The sequence below is a fragment of the Myotis nattereri genome (genome assembly GCF_964212035.1).
Source record: "Myotis nattereri genome assembly, chromosome: X".
Classification (NCBI taxonomy): domain Eukaryota; kingdom Metazoa; phylum Chordata; class Mammalia; order Chiroptera; family Vespertilionidae; genus Myotis; species Myotis nattereri.
This window is the reverse complement of record NC_138078.1, coordinates 5123973-5148524: the sequence shown is the minus strand read 5'-3', so window position 1 is coordinate 5148524 and position 24552 is coordinate 5123973. Positions and strand designations below refer to the sequence as shown.

Here is a 24552-nt window from a genome sequence, read left to right as displayed (position 1 = left end):
ATCAAACCCGGGACCCTTCAGTCCGCAGGCTGACGCTTTATCCACTGAGCCAAACGAGCTAGGGCTGGATATGCCAATTTTTGAAGAGAGAACTTTACAGTGTTATTCAAATGATGAGTATTTTTTCTGAAATTCCTTAGGGGCTAAGAAAATGGGATATTTATCTTGTGTAAGATGGAGACATTAAAATACTTATCGGCCGAGGAGCCCATTAAAAGACATTATTTTAGAAGAGCAAAATTTCTAGCTTAGTACAAATACGGCCTTGAGAAGGGACAGAGTTTTAAGTACCTGAAGTATTTCATGCTGTTTCAAAAGCATGCCTGCTTTCCTTTCAATCCATTTTAAAATACCACAGGCTCTATATCAAGTAAGTGGGAATCTTGCCCTCATCATAACCCCATTTTGAGAGAAATCAACTGTGCATTTTATTTGGGGTTTCAGTCCCAATTTGGCTTAATCAAAGAGAATGCAATCAGACCAGCCAGTGTTGCTCAGTGGTTGAGCATCGACGTATGAACCAGGAGGTCATGGTTCGATTCCTGGTCAGGGCACATGCCTGGGTTATGGGCTTGATCCCCAGTGTGTATCGGGTGGGGGGGGGGGGAAGGGGGGGCGGGAGGAGTGTACAGGAGGCAACTGATCAATGATTCTCTCTCATCACTGCTGTTTTAATCTCTCTCCCTCTCCCTTCCTCACTGAAATCAATAAAAATATATTTCTAAAAAAAAATGCAAATAGTTACCTTAATATCTCCTAAAGTAGAGCTTGGCCGACTTTTTCTCTAAAGGGCCAGATAGTAACTATTTCAGTCTTCGTGCCCACAGGTCTGTCACTAGTACTCTAGTACTCAACTCTGATATGGTAGAGACAGCATCGAATCAAACTCTATTTATGGACTCTGAATTGGAATTTCATAGGATTTTTTGTTGTTGTTGTTAATGTTTACCCAAGGATATTTTTCCATTAATTTATTGTGATTTTTTTTTTTAAGAAAAAGTGGAAGGGAGGGGGAGAGACAGAGAGAGAGAAACATGGGTGTGAGAGAGACACATTGATGGGTTGCATCGCACGTGCGCCCTGACCAGACTGGGGATCGAGCCTGCAATCTAGGTACATGCCCTTGACTCACAGGGTTTTCACGTGTCACAAAATAGTCTTCTTTTATTTTCCCCAGCCCTTCGAAATGGCAAGAAGCATTCTGAGCTCATGGGCTGTGCAAAGCCAGGTGGCAGGTGGGATGGACTGCAAGCTGTGACTCATGACCCCACGTTTCATTGGTTCACTTATTTTAACAAATATTCACTGTGCTCCATTACATATAAGGTCCTATGAAGACTTCTCTTTAAAAAGATGCCATTTTCTTCCATAATGCAGCAAACAATCTTTCTACCCGGCTGGTGTGGCTCAGTGGTTGAGCATTGACCCATGAACCAGAAGGTCACAGTTCAATTCCCGGTCAGGGCACATGCCTGGGTTGTGGGCTCCATCCCCAGTAGAGGGCGTGCAGGAGGCAGCTGATTGCTGATTCTTGTCACTGATGTTTCTATCTCTCTCTCCCTCTCCCTTCCTCTCTCCCTCTCTAATAAAAAACAACAACATAATTTTTATTTTAAGAAATCTTTCTAAAGGCCCCCTGGAAGGCCCGCTGGGAAGTGATGACATTTCAGATAGCTTTTACTCTGTCTCTGTCCTGCAGCAGGCGATGCAGTCACAGCAGACACAAACACAGATATTTCATTCCTTCTATCCTCCCGGAGGCACAGGCATCAAGAGGGCTGATCAGAGAGGCGTGTGCCCAGGGGGTACACGGTGGCTGTGTGACCTGCCATCAGGCCCAGGCATGGCGCTCCAGGATGCCAGCCAGCCCCCCGGCCTGGCGCAGAGCCTGCCTGGATGAGCTATGTCCCTGCCCACAGCCATGCGCGTCTCAGGAGGGAAGTGGTTCCACATACTAACAGTGTGCCTCCCGCCAGGCAGGAAAAGTCAGAGCTACTCCCGATGCCTGTATTCTGGGGCCACAGGAAGGTTGGAGCTAGACGTCGCTCCCAAAGCGGGGGCACCCTGTGCCCTCCCCCCTGTGCCAACACCCTTGGTGATCAGATGCCCGGGGAGGACAGGCATGGCTTTCCAGCCAGCCGCGCAGGCTCCCTTGCTACGCCTGGACTCACATAGGGCGACTCAGTATCTTAGGACTGAGGGTTTACCAGGTCGCAGGCCTTTCCATGCTGAAACCGGGAAGGTTGGTCATCCTACAAGTCAGCTTCCTCTATGTCTATTGCTCTATCTTCTTTTTAAAAAATATATTTTGTTGATTGTTTGCAGAGAGGAATGAAGAGGGATAGAGAGTTAGAAACATCGATGAGACAGAAACATCGATCAGCTGCCTCCTGCACACCCCCCACTGGGGATGTGCCCGCAACCCAGGTACATGCCCTTGACTGGAATCGAACCTGGGACCCTTGAGTCCTCAGGCCGACGCTCTATCCGCTGAGCCAAACCCGTTAGGGCCTATTGCTCTATCTTCTTATCCTGCCCCTGGTTCTTCCCAGGATGCGGGACCAGCCAGCGCTGCTCTGTGAAGCGGAGGCCAAACAGGCTGGGGAGACGGACCACGTCCGCAAAACCCCGGATGCTCCTCTCAGAGCCTGGCCCCGAGCACAGATGGGCTTTTGGTGATAAGAGCGCAGAAGTGGTAGGAGATGCCGTTCTCGGGTTAAAGGGTCCTGATGATTGATTGCATCCCTAATAGGACAGGCACAGCTTCCCTGGCAAAAAGTCGAAAGACCCTTTTTGCCCCAAATGCACTGACCAGTGCGACTCCAGTAGGTCCCCAAGGAGATGCTAGGCCAGTGGTTCTCAACCTTCTGGCCCTTTAAACACAGTTCCTCATGTTGTGACCCAACCATAAAATTATTGTCGTGGCTACTTCATCACTGTCATGTTGCTCCTGTTATGAATCATCATGGAAATATCTGATCTGCAGGATGGTCTTAGGTGACCCCTGTGAAAGGGTCGTTCGACCGCCAAAGGGGTCGCGACCCACAGGTTGAGAACCGCTGTGCGAGGCTAACACTTTAACATCACACGCGATCTATGGCCTGGTGCCCATTAAGAATATCACGTAACAAGTTATTTACACCTGCGATCAAATGAAACCAATCAATCCAACACATTTTAAACTGTCTTAGCTTTGGCCCCATTATCACTTTGCCTTTGGCCGATGACTTTAAAATTCAGTAATGAATTACTCAGTCACGTCTGAAACGTCAGGGAACTATACACTTCCGTTTCCGTGGGATTCCGTATGTAAATGACTCATCCCTTAAACTGCATCCAGGCATGGCATGATGACCTCCTTGGTTATGGACTGTCCACGTGTTAGCAATTTTGGAAGGAAAAACACGTGGGTAGGGTAAGAGAGATGGGAGTCAAAACCAGCTGGAGCTGAAGTGCATGCATTCTGAATGTTAACGCAACACGGGGTGAGCGAAGGGGTGTTCTGTGTTTATGGAGCACGTGTCTTTTCATGTTAGAGTTCAGCGTCACCGGCATTTTCCAGGTGAATGTGTGTGTGTGTGTGTGGGGGGGGGGGGGGGTTTCCGCCCTAACGGGCCCGGGCAGCCGATCCTCTGCCCGGTGAGGCCTCAGCTGTGCAGCCGCCTTCTCAGCGGGACCCCGCACAGGAGCCTGTCACCCACCTGACCAGATCGATGACCCGCTCCCTCGGCGCAGCGCTGACTGACTCATCATTAATCATTACGATCTGATCTCCCGGGATCAGCTTGCCTTCCGAGGGGCCACCTGGAGACAAATGAGAGTGAAGCGCGGGTGAGAAGACCGCGGTTAATCGATCCAGCGTAGTCTCCTCTTCTCATCGTGGTTCACGAAGAGCAAAGGATGCCACCTGGGGCTCTGCTTCTGTCCTCAACCCTGGCTGCACGTTAGAAGGAACTGGGCTCTCTGGACCAGCCCGAGGCCTGGGTGCAATGAAAACAGAACCTTTTCCTCGCCGGTGTGGCTCAGTGGTTGAGCACCGACCCCTGAACCAGGACAGCCGTGGGCAAACTATGGCCCGCGGGCCGGATCTGGCCCGTTTGAAATGAATAAAACTATTGAAAAAAAAAGACCGTACCCTTTTATGTAATGATGTTTACTTTGAATTTATATTAGTTCACACAAACACTCCATCCATGCTTTTGTTCCGGCCCTCCGGTCCAGTTTAAGAACCCATTGTGGCCCTCGAGTCAGAAAGTTTGCCCACCCCTGAACCAGGAGGTCAGGGTTCAATTCCAGGTCAGGGCACGTGCCTGGGTTGCAGTCTCCATCCCCAGTAGGGGGCGTGCAGGAGGCAGCCGATCCATGGTTCTCTCTCATCATTCATGTCTCTCTCTCCCCTCCCCTCTGAAATCAATAAAAAAAATATTTTTTAAAACCATCATCAAATTCATTAAAAACAAAACACAAATGATGTTCTTGTACTTGACTGCATAACTGAACACGTGACACCCAGAACATGGAACTCAAAGCGATTCAGTTGTTGTCCACCCAGCCAGCCACCTGGCACAGGTGGCACTCAAGTGGGGGCATAAGCTCTCTCCTTTCTGGGGAGTAAGAGAGAGGGAACAACCAGAACACGTCCCCACATTGTCAGGGACAATAGTCATTTCAAGCTGTGGAGCTGACAGTCAGCGCCCACACAGGGAATTCTGACAATCACCCGGGAGACGTTTTCTTGCTGCTGGACAATATGCAGGCAATCACTCCAATTCAGTCAAACGAATGGTTAACATTCAAAATGTTGGTCAAATCCAGACACATTTTCAGGATAATTGTTTGAATCATAGATGCTAACTACTCTGATGCCAGAAGCACTCGCAGATGAATACGACATGCTCTTCCATTTGACCTATGCTTTTTAATCAGATGGAAATATTATTGTTTAATCAAGTGACTTGAATCAAAAACTCTGGCGGGAGCAACATAGAGTTCCTTCCAAGATATGAAGTAGTGGCATACATCAGCGATTTGTCACCGGCCCTCTAGTCTGAAGGCCGCGCTGTCTGGCATAGACAATCTGGTCACGCCACTGAAATCACCGGGGACTTCAGCAGAGTCAGTTTTATGAGAGACACAGTTGATTTGACCAGCATTTTCACTCGTAAAAATGACTGGAGACAGTACTCTTTGACCTGTGTTTTCACTTGGTTCTACTCCTCTCAAAATTGTCTAGCTGGAGGTGTTAGCGTCTGCAGTTAAGGAGCGCTGGGGCAAGGAAGGGTTGAAGGAACAGTGAGGTAATGCAAGAAACTGAAAAGCTTGAAATCTTGAGGCAGTTCCCAGGAGAACCTGACAACCCGAGATGTTAAAATAGGCCACTATTCCAAAACAGCCTGCCAATGTGATCGCACCTAGGAGAAAATATGGGTATCTACACACATATAATACTACACATATGTACATGATTCATAATATAGGTGTGTGTATGCACACAACTGTCTTCCATACTCATGCTCTGTGTGTACATGGATAATGCTCAACCCAAAGTAGGAGGCGCTCAGATTAGTTTTTTGCATGTTTTCTTCTATACTATCTACTACATTGTATTGTTATAAACCATATGTGTTGTTTTTATCATAAAAAACAACAAATCTTTTTTTATTTTGAGGATAATATTCTCAGCTGCGTCCAGCTCAGCCACCCCACACAGACAACTAAAGTACAATCCACAGCTAATGAAATCGAAAGCTGGGCAGAAGAAGTCCGAAGTGGCAAGGCAGTGGTAGGAGGGAAAAGGAAACTTATTCTTCTCTGTGGGAGTCGAAAGTGGTTGACTTTTTTTGGGTGCTTGTCCTGGGGCATATTATGTCCAACTAGAGGCCCGGTGCATGAAATTCATTCACAGGTAGGGTCCCTAGGCCTGGCCAGAGATCAGGGCCTATCTGTGGGGTGAGGGCCCCCCCACCCCCGCCGCTGGCACCTGCCTTGGCTGGCCTGGCACCGCCGATTGCCAGCCCCGCCCTCTGCCACCGCTGCTGGGCTGGGGGCAGCTCCTGCCTTGAGCGTCTGCCCCCTGGTGGTCAGTGCACATCATAGCAACCTGTTGTTCTGCTGTTCGGTCGATTTGCATATTAGGGTTTTCTTATATAGGATAATAAAAAATAAAAATTTAAGTCAAAAAAATGTATACTAGCTCACTAGTTGCTTTCATTTCCCTAAACTGACAGGCTCAGCTGGTCAAATATTTTAGAGTTTAAAATAATAATGATCATTATGGAATAAACATATACCTGGCCCTCTTCTAATGCATTTCTTTCTCTCCCTGGCCCGGTAAGGCAGATACTATTATGATTCTCATTCTCCAAATGATGTAGAAGAGTTACGTTAAACTGAAAGGCAGGGGAGTAAACATAGAAGCTAAAAAATCTAATAAGGGGGCAGAGGCAGGGTTCAAAGCCATCAGACCCAGGCAGTCTGATGCCACAGCCTGTGCGCCTCACTGCTGAACCCTGTTACTTATTTGCAAAATCCCAGAAGCAGCAAGTTTCCTTTGGTCTGAAGATAAATCCATCGGAGCCCGTTGAAATAAGTACATAAGTGTGTATAATAAATCATTACTAAAAAGAGCAGTTTCTAAAAGGGAAAAGACAGCCCATTGCATCTTTATATTCAACTGTGTTGATAGTGGAACATCCGGATAGTCCAAAGAGAATGTCTGAGCGAAGTCCTCCTCATTGGAGGAGACCAATGAGGCGAGCAGATTGTAGAATTTAAGAGATTTGCCACACACTCTATGGGCCAGTGTTCACTGTATGACCCACCGCCCCCCAATCTCAGTAGAGTGTCCAATAATCATTCCGTTGTGGGTCTTCAGGGTGGCCGCAGATGGGCTGCTCCAGGCCAGCCGCAGTGGGCCCTTCTGTGTCGCACTACAGACCAGGGAATACTTGACTGCCCCCCGAGTTCATTCTGGGGATGAGGCTGAAGGGGGAGCAGCCCCTTGAGGGACATTCCTATGGCCATGTAGGAACCACAGAAACGAGCTCAAGCGTATTTCCAACCTTGGCTTATGGCATCCTTGCTAATATGCCATTGGCCAAAGTCAGTCACCTGGTCTCGCTTAACAGCAATGGTGTCAGGTACTATCTTCTGCCCCTAGTGGGAAGGGAGGGGAGTGCATCTGTGTCAAAGAATCCAACATCAGTGAGTAAACCCTACAGTAACTTCAACACCGCTGCCTGCTTTTGTCACGGAGGAGTTTGTCATGAGCTTCCAGAAATTCAGTAGATGCCCGCCTCTGGCTATTCCTCTTCACCCACTCAGCAGCGGGTCGTTTCCATGGTACAAATGATGGATCAGTGTTTTCTTAAACGGAGCCATCGAATGGGTTTAGCAGTCTAAACCTTGTTTCCATTGCCATTCCTGTCCCTCTGGTGGTCTGACTCTGTCCACGTGCTGGGAAAATTCACTAGCCCCCCAGCCTGGAATGGAAATTAAACTAGCTTTCACAGCCTGCAAGGAGACTCGGGAAAATGAACAGGAGGCATCCCTGCAGGGGCATGATGGGCATTCCCAGGAGGCCGAGGGCTGGGGGGGCGGGGAGGGGGGGCGCTTACCTGGTGTCACTGAGCGAACGACCACTGGCTTCTCACTCCCTGCCACGAAGCCGAATCCCAGGACTGGGTCCCTCCGCATCTCCACCTTCCGCGGGGCCGGGGGGATGATCTGGCAGCTGTCCAACCGGGGGTCATCAAAGGAGATTGCCTGTGTCATGTGACTGTGGGAGAAACACACACAAGAGAGAAGAGGCAATCAGTGTCTGCGGGCTGTGGCCCGGTGATTTCAGCCTCTGCCTATTCACAACCTCCTACTCTGCTTGGTAGAGGAGCGCGAGAGAGAAACATCCATGTGAGAGAGAAACAAGGATCCGTGTCTCCCATTCGAGCCCTGGCCAGGAATCGAACCTGCAACCTTTCGGTGTTTCTCTGGCTCTTAAGGAAGTCTTCACTCAGGCGCATTATCCAAGGCAGCCTTATTTGAGGGTAGAGTTCTTAGTTAGAATTCTAGAAATCTCCTTAAAGCAATGGAAGCCAAGATTACATTGATTATTTCAGCGACACAGACTTAACTCACTATTTTCTCTCTCTAATCTTCTCCGTAAGGAAAAGCACATCATTTCGAAGGAAATACCTGGAAAGGGGCTACTCTATCTGCCATCTGGATGACATATCGTTCAGATGCAATGAAGAAAGACGGAGAAGTGGGCTTCTGCTGTCCTCGTGTGTAATTAATAAGAGTTAAGGAAAATCAATGGCAACCCTCCAGGGTCTGGCCTTTAGACACATCTCTCTGACTAGGGCAATCAAGTTCAAAATCCCTTTGAGAAGGAAACGTCTTTTCCACTTAGCAGCTTTGATCTGGAACGTTGGGGAAAAGAGAGCGTTTGCTGAGATCTGACACGAGGGCCGCATGCTGACGCTCATCTGTCACCCTAGTTCATCTTCCGAAAATCCCCTTCTAGGGCGCCCATGGACCCCACCCACCTCCTGTCCGCAAATGACAAGAGGAAGAATAACCGGCCAAGTTCACTCTTCTCAGGTGTGAGCCAGGTGCAATTCCCACCACATCTTCTCATTCTAAGCCAGCGGCTCTCAACCTTCTGGCCCTTTAAATACATACAGTTCCTCATGTTGTGACCCAACCATACAATTATTTTCGTTGCTACTTCATCACTGTCATGTTGCTACCGTTAGGAATCGTCATGTAAATATCTGATCTGCAGGATGGTCTTAGGCGGCCCTTTGAAAGGGTCGTTCGACTGCCAAAGGGGTCGCGACCCACAGGTTGAGAACTGATGGTCTAAGCGTTAAGTCCTCGACCAGCTAGGTAATTTGCAAGAACAGCGCAAAATGAAACCGTGGGGCCCCTTGAGTGCTACCCCCAACCATTCTAGAAACAGCCAGGCTCACAGGGGAGGGGCTGTCTTAGGTGACATAGCGGGTGCTGGTCTGGGTCCAGAGTGGAGACATGGCTACCCTGGCGGAACACGTGCTTGGCAGGAGGGGGTGTGGGCAGACCTCAGGGGGGCAGGTCACGTGGAGAAGCATGGTCCTCCAGCCCAGCCAGCGTGGCTCTGTGGTTGAGCGTGGACCTATGAACCAGGAGGTTACGGTTCGATTCCCAGTCAGGGCACATGCCCGGGTTGTGGGCTTGATCCCCAGTGTGGGGCGTGCAGGAGGCAGTCGGTCAATGATTCTCTCTCATCATTGATGTTTCTATCTCTCTCTCTCTCTTCCTCTCTGAAATCAATAATAATATATAATTATATATATTAAATGTAATTATATAATAATAAATATATTTATTATTATATAATTATATATTATTATAATTATATAATAATTCTCTCTCTCTCTCCCCCTCTCTCTTCCTCTCTGAAATCAATAACATATAATTATATATATTAAATGTAATTATATAATAATAAATATATTTATTATTATATAATTATATATTATTATAATTATATAATAATTCTCTCTCTCTCCCTCTATATATATATTAAAGAAGTATGGTAGTCTGAAGGACAGAACTCAAGACCCTGATTTAACCAGCAAAACCCATCCAAGAGTGAACCCTGGTGTCCAGGGTGGGAGCCTCAGACAGGGCTCCAGGCAGGGAGGGGCTGAGATAGAGGAAACACGTGGGGAAGTCAGGGCTGGGAACCAGGGCAGCGGGAGGGCCTCTGATGTCCCTACAGCAGCCCGATGGGCGGGAACTTGACCTCTGACATCGCCCCCTGACATTGATCCCTCTCAGGCCTGAAACAGGCAGGGCTGCGTGTGCCTGGGGGAGAATGGGGCCCCCTTGGGGTGGAAGCCCTCATTCCATTCTCTTGCCTCCTCTGTAAGAGGTCCAGCTCGGAGCCACCTTGGGAACTGAGTCTCTCCTTTTATCCCGGTATAGAACAAAGGAAAAAGGGAGGGGAGAGCCCCATTTTTGGAGCCTGGCCCTGAGCTCTGAGTTCGCACCATAGTCCATAGAAGACATGCTCTACATGAGCATAGAGGTGAAGTGATTCACTAATGGTCACGTGTTGAAGAACAGAGCACGGAACCCTGGTGGGCGGAACTGTCAATGCCAAGAGTAGAGAGGGCCTGGGGCGACGGCTCTGCTGCCATGGCCAGTCCTGTGAAAAGCTTCCAAGCTTTTCCGAAGTTGCCAGGCTTGGCTGCACATTACACTCACCCAGGAAGCGTTACAAAGTCCTAACGCCCAAGTTTCACCGCAGAACAACCACATCAGCATAGCTGAGGGTGGCAGCCAGGATCCATTCTTCTATATCTTTATTTTTATTGTTATTTTTAAAATATATTTTTATTGACTTCAGAGAGGAAGCGAGAGGGAGAGATAGAAACCTCAATGGTGAGAGAGAATCATGGATCCGCTGCCTCCTGCACACCCCCTATTGGGGATGGAGCCCACAACCTGGGCCTGTGCCCTGACCGGGAATTGAACCGTGACCTCCTGGTTCATAGGTTGATGCTCAACCACTGAGCCACACCGGCCGGGCCAGGATCAATTTTTAAGAAGATTCCCCAGGTGATTCCAAAGTGGAGCAAGGTTTGGGGACCATTCTCCTGCCCAGGGAAGGCTGGGGTCCAGTCCCCCCTCTAGATTTTAAGAGGACACAAGCGGTGAGCTCCTCTAGCATCTATCGGAGAGGTAAGTGAAAATACTGGGAGCATCTGTGGCTTCATTACCCTCTTGCCACTGCGTGCTAGTCTGCAGTTTGTAACTCCCCATTCATAAACTCTCAATTATATCATTATTTTAGTAATACCCGGCACTTATTAAATACTAATTTCATGCTATGCATTTTACGAAATGCTTTCCATAGGTTAGCTCATTTAATTCTCCAAAACAACTTCATAATGCCCTCATTTCATTAACACCTATTTCTTGCACGCCCACTGGATTCTCAGCTTAGGGGATACACTAGGAACGCAAACAGAATCACAAAATAACTTGTTCACTCCAGTGTTCCGACGCAGAGACTAAACTAATAAAGGAGCAGGATGTATGGCCTATCAGGTCATTATCAACACGAAGGAGAAAAATAATGGGGGAGGAAGCGGAGAGAGCTGCTGGGGGAGGGGGAGGGGGAGGGGGAGGGGGAGGGTACCGCAGTGTGATACCAGGGGTCAGGGAAATGCCTGAGGAGGAGCCTTTCCGGCAGTGGGACCCCCAAGTGCAAAGGTCTGGAGGGGTCCCAGGCCTGGAGTGGACAGCCCTGAGGCCAGTGACAGGGGAGGCTGGAGGCAGTGAGGGGGGACGGGTAAAGAAGTGTTGGGGGGGAGCCCGGCCAGTGTGGCTCAGTGGTTGAGCATCGACCTATGAACCAGGAGGTCACGGTTCAATTCCTGGTCTGGGCACATGCCCGGATTGCTAGCTCGATCCTTAGTAGGGGGCATGCAGGAGGCAGCCAATCAATGATTCTCTCTCATCATTGATGTTTCTCTCTCTCTCTCTCCCTCTCCCTTCCTCTCTGAAATCAATACAAAAAAAAAAAGGAAGTGCTGGGGGGAGATCAAAGGTCACACAAGCTCTGGGAAGGACTCAGTGTATTGCTGTGAGTGAAGTAGAAGCCAATGGAAGGTTCTGTGTGAAGAACACAATAGCTGCTGTACTGAGAACAGACAGGAGGGGGTGCTGGTGGGTGCAGGGAGAGCACTGCAGGACCCACTACATCAGTCCTAAGGGAATAAATATCACGCTGGCTTGGCCCAGGGTGAGGGTGGCAGAGATGGCAAGGAGTTGTTGGGTTTTTCATGTAGAGGCCATTGTGACAGAGCAAAGGGGGGGATTTCTATTCTGGAACCTTCTTCCTGCGCACACAGGGCGTCCGGTAAGGATCGATCTGTGAACACGTTGTCTAATGCAAGTCCTATGTCCTGATGTATCCAAATGACAGGAGACATTTCTCTCCAAGGAGCTAATACTTCCGCGTTTGCACAGACATAGACATGCTTGGATCTAGGGCCCAGTGGTCGCAAATTGCAGCTCGGCAAACCTCGCCTCACGAGCCACATGCGGCTCTTTGGCCCCTTGAGCGTGGCTCTTCCACAAAATACCGACTTCTGCTCATGGGCCACGCAGTTTCAATCGCACTGTATGTGTGTGCCCGCACGTGGTATTTTGTGGAAGAGCCACACTCAATGTGCCAAAGAGCCACATATGGCTCGTGAACCGCAGTTTGCCGACCACGGGTCTAGGCAAACCGGAAGTCTGAGATGCTAGTTCAGAGTGAGACTTGGGAGCCAGACTCCCTGGATTTGGAGCTGCGCTCCACCACCTCCTAGCCCTCGACCTGTACAAAGTACTGCATCACTCGGTGCCTCAGTTTCCACATCTGGAAAATGGTGACCATCATAGTAACAGTCGCATAAGAAGGTCGTGAAATGAGATGAATGAATACATGTAAAGCACTTAGCAAAAAGCACTAGCTGTTCTTTTCATCTCTTGAGGTCCATGAATAACAAGGAATAGGTTTCAGACATCATCCACTCATTCAATCTTGTTAAAATATGAAAACAAACTCAATAACGTGTCAAATGCCTAAGCCCAATTCTCAGGGAGATGCCTCACAAAGGCAGGGTAAGCTCCGAGGCCTTCAATTGGAAAAATCAGATCAAGTGCGATGACACATTAAACACAAATTTAAGTTGATATCCGTGAAGCAATATGTCCCCGATTACAGGAGACAGGAAGCAAGAATAAAACGCACTCTCTGGAGACTGAAGCGCTGTTAGTAAGTTTTCCTCAGCCATGTTTCTGGATCACTTCAGTGAGCGCTCAGTCCAGGGGTAGGGAGTGAGCCCGGGGCATGGCGAAATAAGCCAGTCGGAGAAAGATAAATATCACATGATCGTTTGTGGAATCTAATGAACAACATAACCTGATGAACCAAAATAGATTCAGAGACAGAGAAGCATGGAACAGACGTCAAACCTCAGAGGGAAGGCAGGGGAGTATGGGGAGGGGGGATAAGAGATCAACCAAAGGACTGTATGCACGCATATAAGCATTACCCATGGACACAGACAGTAGGGGGCTGAGGGCATGTGCTGGGGGGGGGGGAGTGGTCAGGGAGAGGTCAATGGGGGAAAAAGGAGACATATGTAATACTTTCAACAATAAAGAATTTAAATTAAAAAAAAAATCCCCGAAAAAAAAGAAAATGAATCCAACTAATTATGTTGCAAGGGGTGGGACACAGGGACAGGACCTTTCATCCCAGACACTGCCGTCCTCTGTGTCAACAGAGCATCTGACATTGGGCCCTTTCATTTCATCATTTCACTGTCGTTTCCTCACCCAAATCAGGTTTGAAACTCACAACCAAATGTTCATTTTGCGGTCGCTGCTTGCTCTAGCGTTTTCATTTATTGTTCATCGGTTTTTTGGTTTTTTTTTACTTTTTTGTTTTGCTTGCACTTGGAGGACAACCTTCCGATGGCATTACCATTTTCTTGCTCAACAGGTCAGACTTTCAGAATAAATGATCTAAAAATCATCGACCTCTGTTGCTTTCCCGGTGAGAATGAATCTGCACTAAGATGCTCTCCCAGGAAACATCACTTGGTTCTTCGTGTTAAGGCAAGCGCTTTTTGGCTCTCTCCTTGAAATATTTTTTATAAAGATGCTTGAGTCGTTTTGTAATGAGCTGAAATAGCGTTTTCGTAACCTGCTGAACATGCTTCGGTGAATTCTGCTGCTGAGCCTAGAACACAGCTAATGAGCTCCACAACCCTCTGGCCCCAGCCCCCAACCTTCTCCAACAAACACACAGAGATAGGCCAGGATCCATGACCTGAAAGCACAGGTTAACTGCCATGAACAATGTGTCCGCGAATGGGAGGAGCAATGCCTAACTTTTCTGAACAGGAGGAGGAGATCCCCTTGAACTCTTGGAGTTTTCTAACTCAGTAGAGGCAAAAGGTGGGCACATCCACTGTATTACGAAGCATCACTTGGACTAAGGTAAAGCTTCCTGTAAGGAAACCTGAAGTAAGGTCCTACTTTGCAACATGTGCTGAGTGGAAAGATTTATATATTTGATTGTTTGTTTGTTTATTATTTTTTAAATCCTCACCCGAGGATATTTCTCCATTGATTTTTAGAGAGAGTGGAAGAGAGAGGGAGAGACAGAGAGAAACATCGACATGAGAGAAACACATCGATGGGTTGCTTCCTGCATGTGCCCTGCCCAGGGCCCAAGCTGAGGAGGAGCCTGCAACCAAGGTATGTGCCCTTAAATAAAATTGAACCTGGGACCCTTTGGTTCACAGGTCAATGCTCTATCCACTGAGCCATCCGGCTAGGGCCTGAGTGGAAAGATTTAGAAGCCATTACCTTTGGGGTGGACTTAAAGCATTGAGGAAGATGGTGGCCAATGGGACACCTGGGTAGTTACGACTGGAATGAAAAGGAGTATAAATAAACCTGTACTTCTGAGTGCCTAGTTCTGCTGGAGAAAGTCATCGTTGGTGGTACCTCTCAGGGAGGACCAGCTGAGATTACAGGAGAGAATCAAGTGCTTATCTATATATCTATAGTAATAAAAGGGTAATATGCTAATTAGACTGGATGTCATTCCAGACATCCTTCCTGACGAAGCTGGGGCCCGAGGGAAGCCAGCCTGGGTCCCAGGTGCCTGCCAGCCACTGCAGGAGGGAAGCCCGGGTCCCGGGTGCCAGAAGGAAGCCGGTGCCGGAGGGAAGCTGGTGCCGGCAGCCGGGGGAAAGAAGGCCTACTCTTGCAGGAATTTTCGTGCACCGGGCCTCTAGTATATATATAAAAGGCTACTATATAAATTGTCTGCTCGGGAGTTTGACCGGGAGAGCAGGAGTTCAATCACTCGCTATGACATGCACTGACCACCAGGGGGCGGCGTGGACCACGGCGGGCAACCAGCATTGGCGGCGGGGCGCTGAGGGAGCAAGGAGGAGGTGGGGAGTTGGGGAGGCCAGGCCTAGGGACCCTACCCTGCGCAGATTTTGTGCACCAGGCCTCTAGTGTATTATATTCTCATCTTCAATTACTCTTCATTTACTCCCAAGACATGGTTCACCACTGGATGCAACATTGCTTTTCATTGCCTTCCCACCACCCACAGTACACATTTCTCTACTCCTTGATTCTGCTAACATCTCACTGCCCAAAGCATGCCACATGGATGAGCCCGGATGTGAGAAACAAACAGAACTGGTGTAGTTGGGCATGGGCTCTTGCTGCTCTATCACCACATTGAGAAGAGCTTTTCAAGGTAGCTGCAGCCCCTTCAGCTGGGGCTCCAGAGAGGACACATGTGGGCCAGACCAGAGTAGACACCTCAGTGAGGAGCCCAGTGAAGCAGAGCTACCACCCCTCACCCCCAAGTCCCAATCAGCCAGCTGAATGAGGAATAATAAATGATGAAATACAACACTAAATTTGGGGAATGTTTGTTACGCACCAAAAGCTCACTCATACAATCTATAAGTAGTGCTCTTGATATTGTTGTTAAAACCCTGAAATTCCACATCCCAAAAGGATTCTTTCCAGCAACCATATTCCCCACACCATTTGTAACATAAATATGTTACCTTGGACAAATAACAGACACTTCCAAAGGAAACATCTCTCCTCATTATCCCTGTATCTCCCCTCATCATCCCTGTTAACATGGCAGTTATGGCAATCCGATTATTCTTCAAACTTTCTCACATCCCAGGCAAGACTTGGGTAGTGGTGGCTCCCAACGCAAGGCTCAACAATTCCTAAGCCCCATTATGGCCTATGAGAGAGCCTATTAATCAAAGCTCTAAGCAAAACTGCTATTAGGCAAGCCAGAGTTCACCAGAGTAAGAATGTAAGTAAGAAAGGTAAAGAAAGCAGAAGCATGGATTGTTAAACTTGATACGTTACAAATGAGAGTGGAAGAGAGAGGGAAAGACAGAAAGAAACACTAGACCCATTTTTAGGTTCCTAGCAAGCCAAAATTATTAAATGTGTGGCAAAATAATTTTTTTCTTGCCTGGCTGGCATGGCTCAGTGGTTGAGCATTGACCTATGAACCAAGAGGTCATGGTTCGATTCCCGGTCAGGGCATATGCCCAGGTTGCAGGCTCGAGCCCCAGTAGGGGGAGTGCAGGAAGCAGCTGATCCATGATTCTCTCTCATCATTGAAGTTTCTCTCTCTCTCTCTTCCTCGCCCTTCCTCTCTGAAATAAAGAAAATAAAAAGGAAGATAAAAAGAAAACTTACATAGTACTTGGAAAGCCAAGAGAATCCAGTAGGCTTAAACGCAGAAATCACAAAATGTTTAGAGGGATCTTGGAGAATTTTAGGAGTGTTTGAAATACATGAAGCCTAAATATGGTAGACTAAATATGAACATTTCAGGTCCCTTCAAATTAATATATAGATTTAATGCCATCTGATAAAATAAGCCTCAGCAGTCCTTTTTAAATAGTTCAATCATAACAATTCTAAATTTTATATCCTAGCTAATAAAAGAGAAACATGGTAATTGGCGTACGACCGCTACCCTTCCCATTGGCTAATCAGGGCGATATGCAAATTAACTGCCAGCCAAGATGGCGGCCAGCAGCCACGCAGCTTAAACGGAACATGAGGCTTGCTTGCTTCAGTGACAGAGGACTGCAACATTCCCCAGCTGCCTTGCCGGCCTCTGAGCCTGCAGTTTAAGAAACATTGTAACAAATATAGAAGCTAAACAAAACCCCAGAAACCAGCTTTCAGCCAGCTGGGATCTCAGAGCTGGAGTTGATACAGAGTTTCGATTATAGAACCTAAACAAACCAGATACCTACTTTCAGCAGCTGAGGCCTCAGAGCTGGAGCCAAGCCTCAGAGCTAAAGCTGGCCCAGAATAAAAAAGAAAAAAAGGAGCAGTTGGGAGCTTCAGTCACCCACCAGCCTGAAAACAGCCCTCAGTCCCTCACCCAGACTGGCCAGGCACCCTAGTGGGGACCCCCACCCTGAAGGGTGTGTGACCAGCTGCAAACAGCCATCATCCCCTCATCCAGGCTGGCCAGGCACCCCAGAGGGGACCCCCACCCTGATCCAGGACACCCTTCAGGGCAAACCAGCCAGCCCCCACCCATGCACCAGGCCTCTATTCTATATAGTAAAAGAGTAATATGCCTCCCAGCACCGGGATCAGCGGAGCCACAAGGCCTCCCAGCACCGGGATCAGTGCGACAGGGGGCAGAGCCCAAACCCCCTGATCGCCCTGCAGCTCTGTGTGTGACAGGGGGCAGGGCCACAACCGCCCCACCCCACGGGCCCTGCTCTGTTCGTGACAGGGGAAGGCGCCCCAACCCCCTGATCGGCCCTGCTCTGTGCCTGATAGGGGGGAGCTCCCCAACCCCTGATCGCCCTGCGGCTCTGTGTGTGACAGGGTGCAGCGCCCCAACCCCCCTACCCCACGGGCCCTGCTCTGTGTGTGACAGGGTAGAGCCATAACCTCCCCATTGGCCCTGCCCTGAGCGTGAGAGTGGCGGCACCCCAACCCCCTGATCGGCCCTGCTTTGTGGGTGATAGAGGGCGGCGCACCCCCCCGCCATGGTCCCTGCTCTGTGTGTGATGGGGTAGAGCCATAACCTCCGAATCGGCCCTGCCCTGAGTGTGAGAGTGGCGGCGCCCCAACCCCCTGATCGGTCCTGCTCTGTGGGTGATAGAGGGCGGCGCCTCAACCCCCTGATCGGCACTGCTCTGTGTGTGACAGGGGGCGGCGCCCCAACCCCCTTATTGGCCCTGCTCTGTGTGTGACAGGGGGCGGTGCCCCAACTCCCCTATCGGCCCAACTCTGTGAGTGACAGGGGGGAGCTCCTTAACACCCTGATGGGCCCTGCTCTGTGAGTGACAGGGGGCGGTGCCCCAACTCCCCAATCGGCCCTGCTCTGAGCCCGACCAGGGGCTGCACCTAGGGATTGGGCCTGCCCTCTGCCACCTGGGAGCAGGCCTAAGCCAGCAGGTCGTTATCTCCCGAGGGGTCCCAGACTGCGAGAGGGCACAGGCTGGGCTGAGGGACACCCTCTTCCCTCCCGAGTGCACAAATTTTTGTGCACCGGGCCTCTAGTAATAATATAAAAGAACACTCTGAACAAGAAAACCACTTGGGTTGTCTAGCCCTACAAGGGACCAGAACCTATTATAAAATAATAATTCTGCCCAGCTGCGGGGGCTCCATGGTTGAGCGAAGACCTATGAACTAGGAGGTCACAGTTCGATTTTATGCCAGGGCACATGCCCGGGTTGTGGGCTTGGTCCCCAGTAGGGGGTGTGCAGGAGGCAGCCATTGCATGATTCTCTTTCATCATTGATGTCTCTCTCTCTCTCTCCCTTTCCCTTCCTCTCTGAAATCAATAAAAACATATTTGGGGGGGAAATTAATACAACAATCTGTAGGGTACTGTGACAATGGCACGGCTATAGGAAAGCATAAAATGATCTGAAAGCAACTGTGACCAGAATAAAACAAGGGTTTCAGGGTAAATTTAGAGACGCCTGCCCAAGAATTCCATGCAAGTGATGGCACCGCAGAAACGAAAAGTGCTTTATTTAGCATGTCAACCATAAGGTTGCCTTGGCAAAGAAAACCACTGCATTAGAGTAGAGTGGCTATGACAATGTTTTGTCCTCCACGGGGGTTGTTGGCTACCTCGGGACAATGAACTAAAAGAGTTGTCTCTTCAGAGGAAAAGAGATATTATAATCATAAACGGGAAAGAACCTCATTTTTTAAAAGAAACTTGGGTGGTGGCAAGGACACAGGGAGACAGATGTTTGGAAAGGATTCTAACACTGTGTTTGCTTTATTGAAACGTATGCAAATAGGTATCTATGAAAAGAGCAGCCTTTGAAAACTTGGGAACAAATTTTTCCAACCTGTTTCATAACCTTCCAATTGAAGCACGTTAGTGGACTGTGAACTCATTTGTTAAATATAATAAATGCAACATCTTCCATTGGGTGGGCAAGGACAGTGGACGGCCACCGAGGAATACGGAGCTGATTTTCAACAAAACCCCTTGTGTAAGGGGGACTGAAAACAAGGAGGTCATGAGCTAGTGCGCAGGCGGGTAAAACACCTCGTGTATTTACTTCTGCATGTTTCTATGCTTCCTCTTTTCCTCCCTGACAGTGATTAACACCAAGTGGAGAAAGAAGCTGAAGTTGCACGTTTTTATTCATTAAAGCAGAAAGCCAAGATGCTTGAAAATAAGCAGGCATCCTCCATCACTGCGCTGTCATTTAAAATACTTAATAATTTCTAACGCAGCAGTGACAGCAAAACGTTTTCAAATGATTAAAATGTATGTTTCATCTTCATCCCATCTTATTCTAACATCTCATTCTAACAGCTTTCTTACACATGCCTTATACTCTCCATAATATTTTTTTACAGTAGTGCATATATGCATAAATTATGAATAAATTAATGTATATGGGGGGGGGTGTTCAAAACGTTTTTACTAATAGGAGTACAAAATCAAAAATTGTAGACATTGCAGGGCCGGTGTGGCTCAGTGGCTGAGCATCCACCTATGAACGAGGAAGGTCATGGTCAGGGCACATGCTCTTGTGCAGGAGGCAGCTGATCAATGATTCTCTCTCATCATTGATGTTTCTATCTCTCTCCTGTCCTATCTGAAATCAATACAAATATATAGTTTTGTAAAAGGTAGAGATTTCTGTTCTGTATGATCCAGGGATCCCTGACTTATGGTGTGAGCCCAAAGGGGGAATGCTATAACTCAAACCTGAAGGACAGAATTCTTGATATTACAAAGCTCCCCTCAGCTCATGAGAAGTCCAGCTCTCACCTTCATAAGTCTTCAGGGGCATTTGTAGAACCTAAAACTGAAGCTGGTGGCCCTAACTGGTTTGGCTCAGTGGATAGAGCGTCAGCCTGCGGACTCAAGGGTCCCAGGTTCAATCCCGGTCAAGGGCATGTACCTTGGTTGCGGGCACATCCCCAGTATGGAGTGTGCAGGAAGCAGCTGATCGATGTTTCTCTCTCATCGATGTTTCTAACTCTACCCCTCTCCCTTCCTCTCTGTAAAAAAAAATCAATAAAATATATTTTTTTAAAAAATTAAAAAAAAAATGAAGCTAGTATCAGGGCCCAGGTCACGCTGCCCAAGATATCCCACGGTGGCATATGGATTCTTTTGAATTAAAGTTACTTAAGAAATTGCCTTGGCAAGAAGAAAACCCTGACCGCTCTGAGCCCTAAAAGCCTGGATACGTCTCCCACGCGATGGGTGCCCTCCCTGCTCCCGAGGCTGAGAGATAACTTCGGCACAAGCTCTAGCGGGTGTGGCTCAGTGGATAGAGCGTCGGCCCGCGGACCGAAGGGTCCCGGGTTCGATTCCGGTCAAGGGCACATGCCCAGATTGTGGGCTCGATCCCCAGTAGAAAGAGTGCAGGGAGCAGCCAACCCACGATTCTCTTTCATCATGGATGTTTCTCTCTCTCTCTCCCTCTCCCTTCCTCTCTGAAATCAATAAAAATATTTTTTAAAATAAAAAAAAAAGAGTTCACAGAATCCAGCATGGAAAGCTTGTACAAACACGCCGTGCAAGGCGTGACTAATTTACAAGCCCAGTCCAAAACCTGTTTAGATCCCTCAGCAGCAAACACCCAGACCTTGCTGACATCTCTTTCTAGTGAGCACAAACTTTCTTTGTCCTGTCAATGCCTTCAACGAATTTATCGTTTCTTTGTCTAAAAAGTATAAAAGTTCCTGGTTCCATCTTTTCTTTCGGCCTCATGTTTTTGATCTGTGCATCATATTACGCTTATCTCGTATGCACGTATTAAATGGCTTCTTTCTGTGAATCTAGTCTTGTGCCAATTTTATGATTTTGTTATTATTCCAGCTATAAGAATAAAGGGGGACTTCCCCCTTCCCTGACAATGGTAAGGGATCACTTCGATGACGAAGAACTCCTGAGAGAAGTTCAGAGAAGCTGGTAAGAAACTCACCGAATCAAAGGTGTGGGCCAACAGTCCAGTTTTTTTCATTTATTTTTAAATATATTTGTATTGATTTCAGAGAGGAAGGGAGAGGGAGAGGGAGAGAAACATCAATGATGAGAGAGAATCATGGATCGGCTGCCTCCTGCACGCTCTCTACTGAGGATCGAGCCCGCTACCCAGGCATGTGTCCTGACCAGGAATGGAACCGTGGGTAATGGGGGAGAGTGTTTAGAGAGAGTGAGTATGAAGGAGAAAGGAGGTGAGAGAGAAGAACTACAAGGCATGTGAGAATGCTGTGCAATGTCAGCCATACATCCTTTGTGTAAGCAAGGGGGTATCCTCTCTGGAGAGGTCAGAGGCTCTAAGGCAGTGGTCGGCAAACTGCGGCTCGCGAGCCACCTGCGGCTCTTTGGCCCTTTGAGTGTGGCTCTTCCTAAGCCTTAGGAGTCCCCTAATGAAGTTAATCACAATGTACCTACCTATATAGTTTCAGTTTAAAAAATGTGGCTCTCCAAAGAAATTTCAATCGTTGTACTGTTGATATTTGGCTCTGTTGACTAATGAGTATGCCGACCACTGGTCTAAGGATTAGGTTCTGGTATGGAATAGGTCGAGAAAATAAAAATCCTGAAATTTTCTCCACATTCTGGGAGGCTAAAGTAGACTATCTCAGAAAAAAAGGTTAAAGTTCTTAAATGTTAGGTTGAAAGCACATATTATTCAATTTCTCTCTGAATTAGAATATTATTCCTTTTGAGGATTATCGTTCAAAGGAACAGAGTTTACACAGAACCCAGACTGACACATTTTTCTAGTCTCGCGTTCAGTTTTCGCAAATGAGATGCAATAAATCAAGGATCTATAAGGGCTTGTATAAATTAACGTCCAAAATAGGTTCCATTAATTCATGATCAAATTTATCCTTCAAGGACTCAGTTCGATTTGTCAATAACACTACTGAAAGCCATTTGAACAATTAGCCAATGATCAACAGCAAGTTCATCTACTCAGAGATTTTTGTCATTTAAGACGATGACTTTAGCGCCTACAAAATGCTTATTGACTGCGCCTTGAGAATCTAATTGTAGGATCTAAAAGGGCAAAATGTTTGTCAGTTTCCCTAAAGCTGCAAAATCCCTACAGCGAGGCTGGTAATCAATCATAATAATTGAGTTTGTTCAATGTGTTTAAGAGATGGCTTTTCTGTTAATGACACGCTAATGTGTCAGAAGCAATAATAATCAAGTCACATTCTCGGGCTGGTTACTCTCAATCTCACCTCACACCATTAACACCAGACATGCACTGCTTCCAAGGAACACTGTCCTCCATGAAGATTTATGGGGATTAAAAATGTAAAAGACATCCTGGCTGGTGTGGCTCAGTGATTGGGTGTCAACCTATGAACCAAAAGGTCATCCTTCCATTCCTGGTCAGGGCACATGACCGAGTTGGGGGCTCGATCACCAGTAGGGGGCATGCGGGAGGCAGCCGATCCATGATTCTCTTTCATCATTGATGTTCCCATCTGTCTTTTCCTCTCTGGAACCAATAAAAAAAAAATATTTTTAAAGTGGGCTAGAGGACGCCCTAACCGGTTTGGCTCAGTCAATAGAGCGTTGGCCTGAGGACTGAAAGGTCCCAGGTTTGATTCCGGTCAAGGGCAAGTACCTTGGTTGTGGACACATCCCCAGTAGGGGGTGTGCAGGAGGCAGCTGATCGATGTTTCTCTCTCATCGATGTTTCTAATTCTCTATCCCTCTCCCTTCCTCTCTGAAAAAAAATCAATAAAATATATTTTTTTTAAAAGAAAATAAAGGTGGGCTGGAGGAAACAGGCTTTGGTGCGCCTACACCGTGCAAGCAGGGAAGCCCTTCTAGTTCAGTAGGGAGAAGAGAAGATTCATCTAAAGGAGACTGGTAAGGATCTGGCAAGATAATGAGTTTCCTGTCACCCACCTCCATTTCAAAATAAAAATATTAAACGTCAGAAATTGCACGAAGTGCCACAATGTTCTGATATTTTTCATGATATCTACTTTGAGCTATTTCCTTAAAAATATTTCATTTTTCAGACCCAACTTGGCTGACAACCTAAATCACACTTCAATTCTCCCCATTAATTAATTCTGCATTACCCAGGGATCTGTTTTTAAAAGGCATTCCAGCCCTAGCCGGTTTGGCTCAGTGGATAGAGCGTCGGCCTGCGGACTGAAGGGTCCCAGGTTCGATTCCGGTCAAGGGCATGTACCTTGGTTGCGGGCACATCCCCAGTGGGGAATGTGCCGGAGGCAGCTGATTGATGTTTCTCTCTCATCGATGTTTTCTAACTCTCTATGTCTCTCCCTTCCTCTCTGTAAAAAAAAAAAAAAAAAAAAAAAAAAAAAAAAAAAAAAATCAATAAAATATATTTTAAAAAAGTAATAATAAAAAAATAAAACTAAAAGCCATTCCAGCCCTGGCCGGTGTGGCTCAGTTGGATGAGGATCCTCCCATGCGTGGAAAGGTCGCCAGTTCAAGTTCAGGCCAAGCACATTTGGTCCCTGATCAGGGTGCATAGGTTGGCAGGGGAGGGAGGGGGGTGTGTGACAACCGATGTTTCTCTCTCCCATTGATGTTTCTCTCTCTCATCATCTAAGACCTGAAGATCCCTGCTTGCGAGTCCTACCCAAGAAAGGCATTCCAGATGATTCTATCGGTGCAGGGTTCAGGCCCACACTTGGAACAGATCGGGCTCAGGGGGGGACATCCAGGGAGAGAGCTCAAGCGCTCAAGTAGACAGCCAACCTCCATGCACCTTGCACTTCACAGCCACCCTCACCGCACAGCTGGCTGAGTGCCGGCCTCTGGGATACCTTCCTAATTCCCTGGGACTTTCTGGAGAATCCGAGTTTCTGGATGGAGAAGCATTTATGGGAGAAAACAGCAATTCTTCTTCTTTTACAATATATTTTATGAGTGGGAAGAGATCAATCAAAGACTTTGTATGCATATGTGCATAACCCATGGACACAGACAACTGGGTGGTGAAGGCCTGGGGCAGGGGGCAGGGGCAGGCTAGAAAGGGGACACATGTGATACTTTCAACAATAAAGATTTAAAAAAATAAAATGAAGTTTTCCCATCTGTAAAACGGAACCCCAGTGCAAGGTAAGAATATGAGGTAATTTAGGTCAAGTGCCTGGCATAATTTTGACACACAGCACGCCCTCAAAGGGATGGCTATTAATATTATTAATAATGGATTATATATTTTTTAATTTATTTTTAAAAATATATATATTTTATTGATTTTTTTACAGAGAGGAAGGGAGAGGGATAGAGAGTTAGAAACATCAGTGAGAGAGAAACATCGATCAGCTGCCTCCTGCACACCCCCTACTGAGGATGTGCCCGCAACCAAGGTACATGTCCTTGACAGGAATCAAACCTGAGACCCTTCGGTCTGTAGGCCAACGCTCTATCCACTGAGCCAAACCGGTCAGGGCTTTGATGATGAA

At 47.6% G+C, this 24552-nt stretch overlaps 1 protein-coding gene across 1 annotated transcript in view; it reads right to left on the bottom strand.

The window, feature by feature from the left end:
• The window catches only part of FRMPD4 (FERM and PDZ domain containing 4), a 535991-nt gene that overhangs the window by 130257 nt on the left and 381182 nt on the right, over positions 1-24552 (bottom strand). The window contains exons 3-4 of the mRNA XM_081080933.1: positions 7617-7777; positions 3702-3804 (exon numbers count right to left, since the gene is read on the bottom strand). Coding sequence (XP_080937059.1) covers positions 3702-3804; positions 7617-7777 — 264 coding nt within the window. The remainder of the gene's footprint in view (positions 1-3701; positions 3805-7616; positions 7778-24552) is intronic.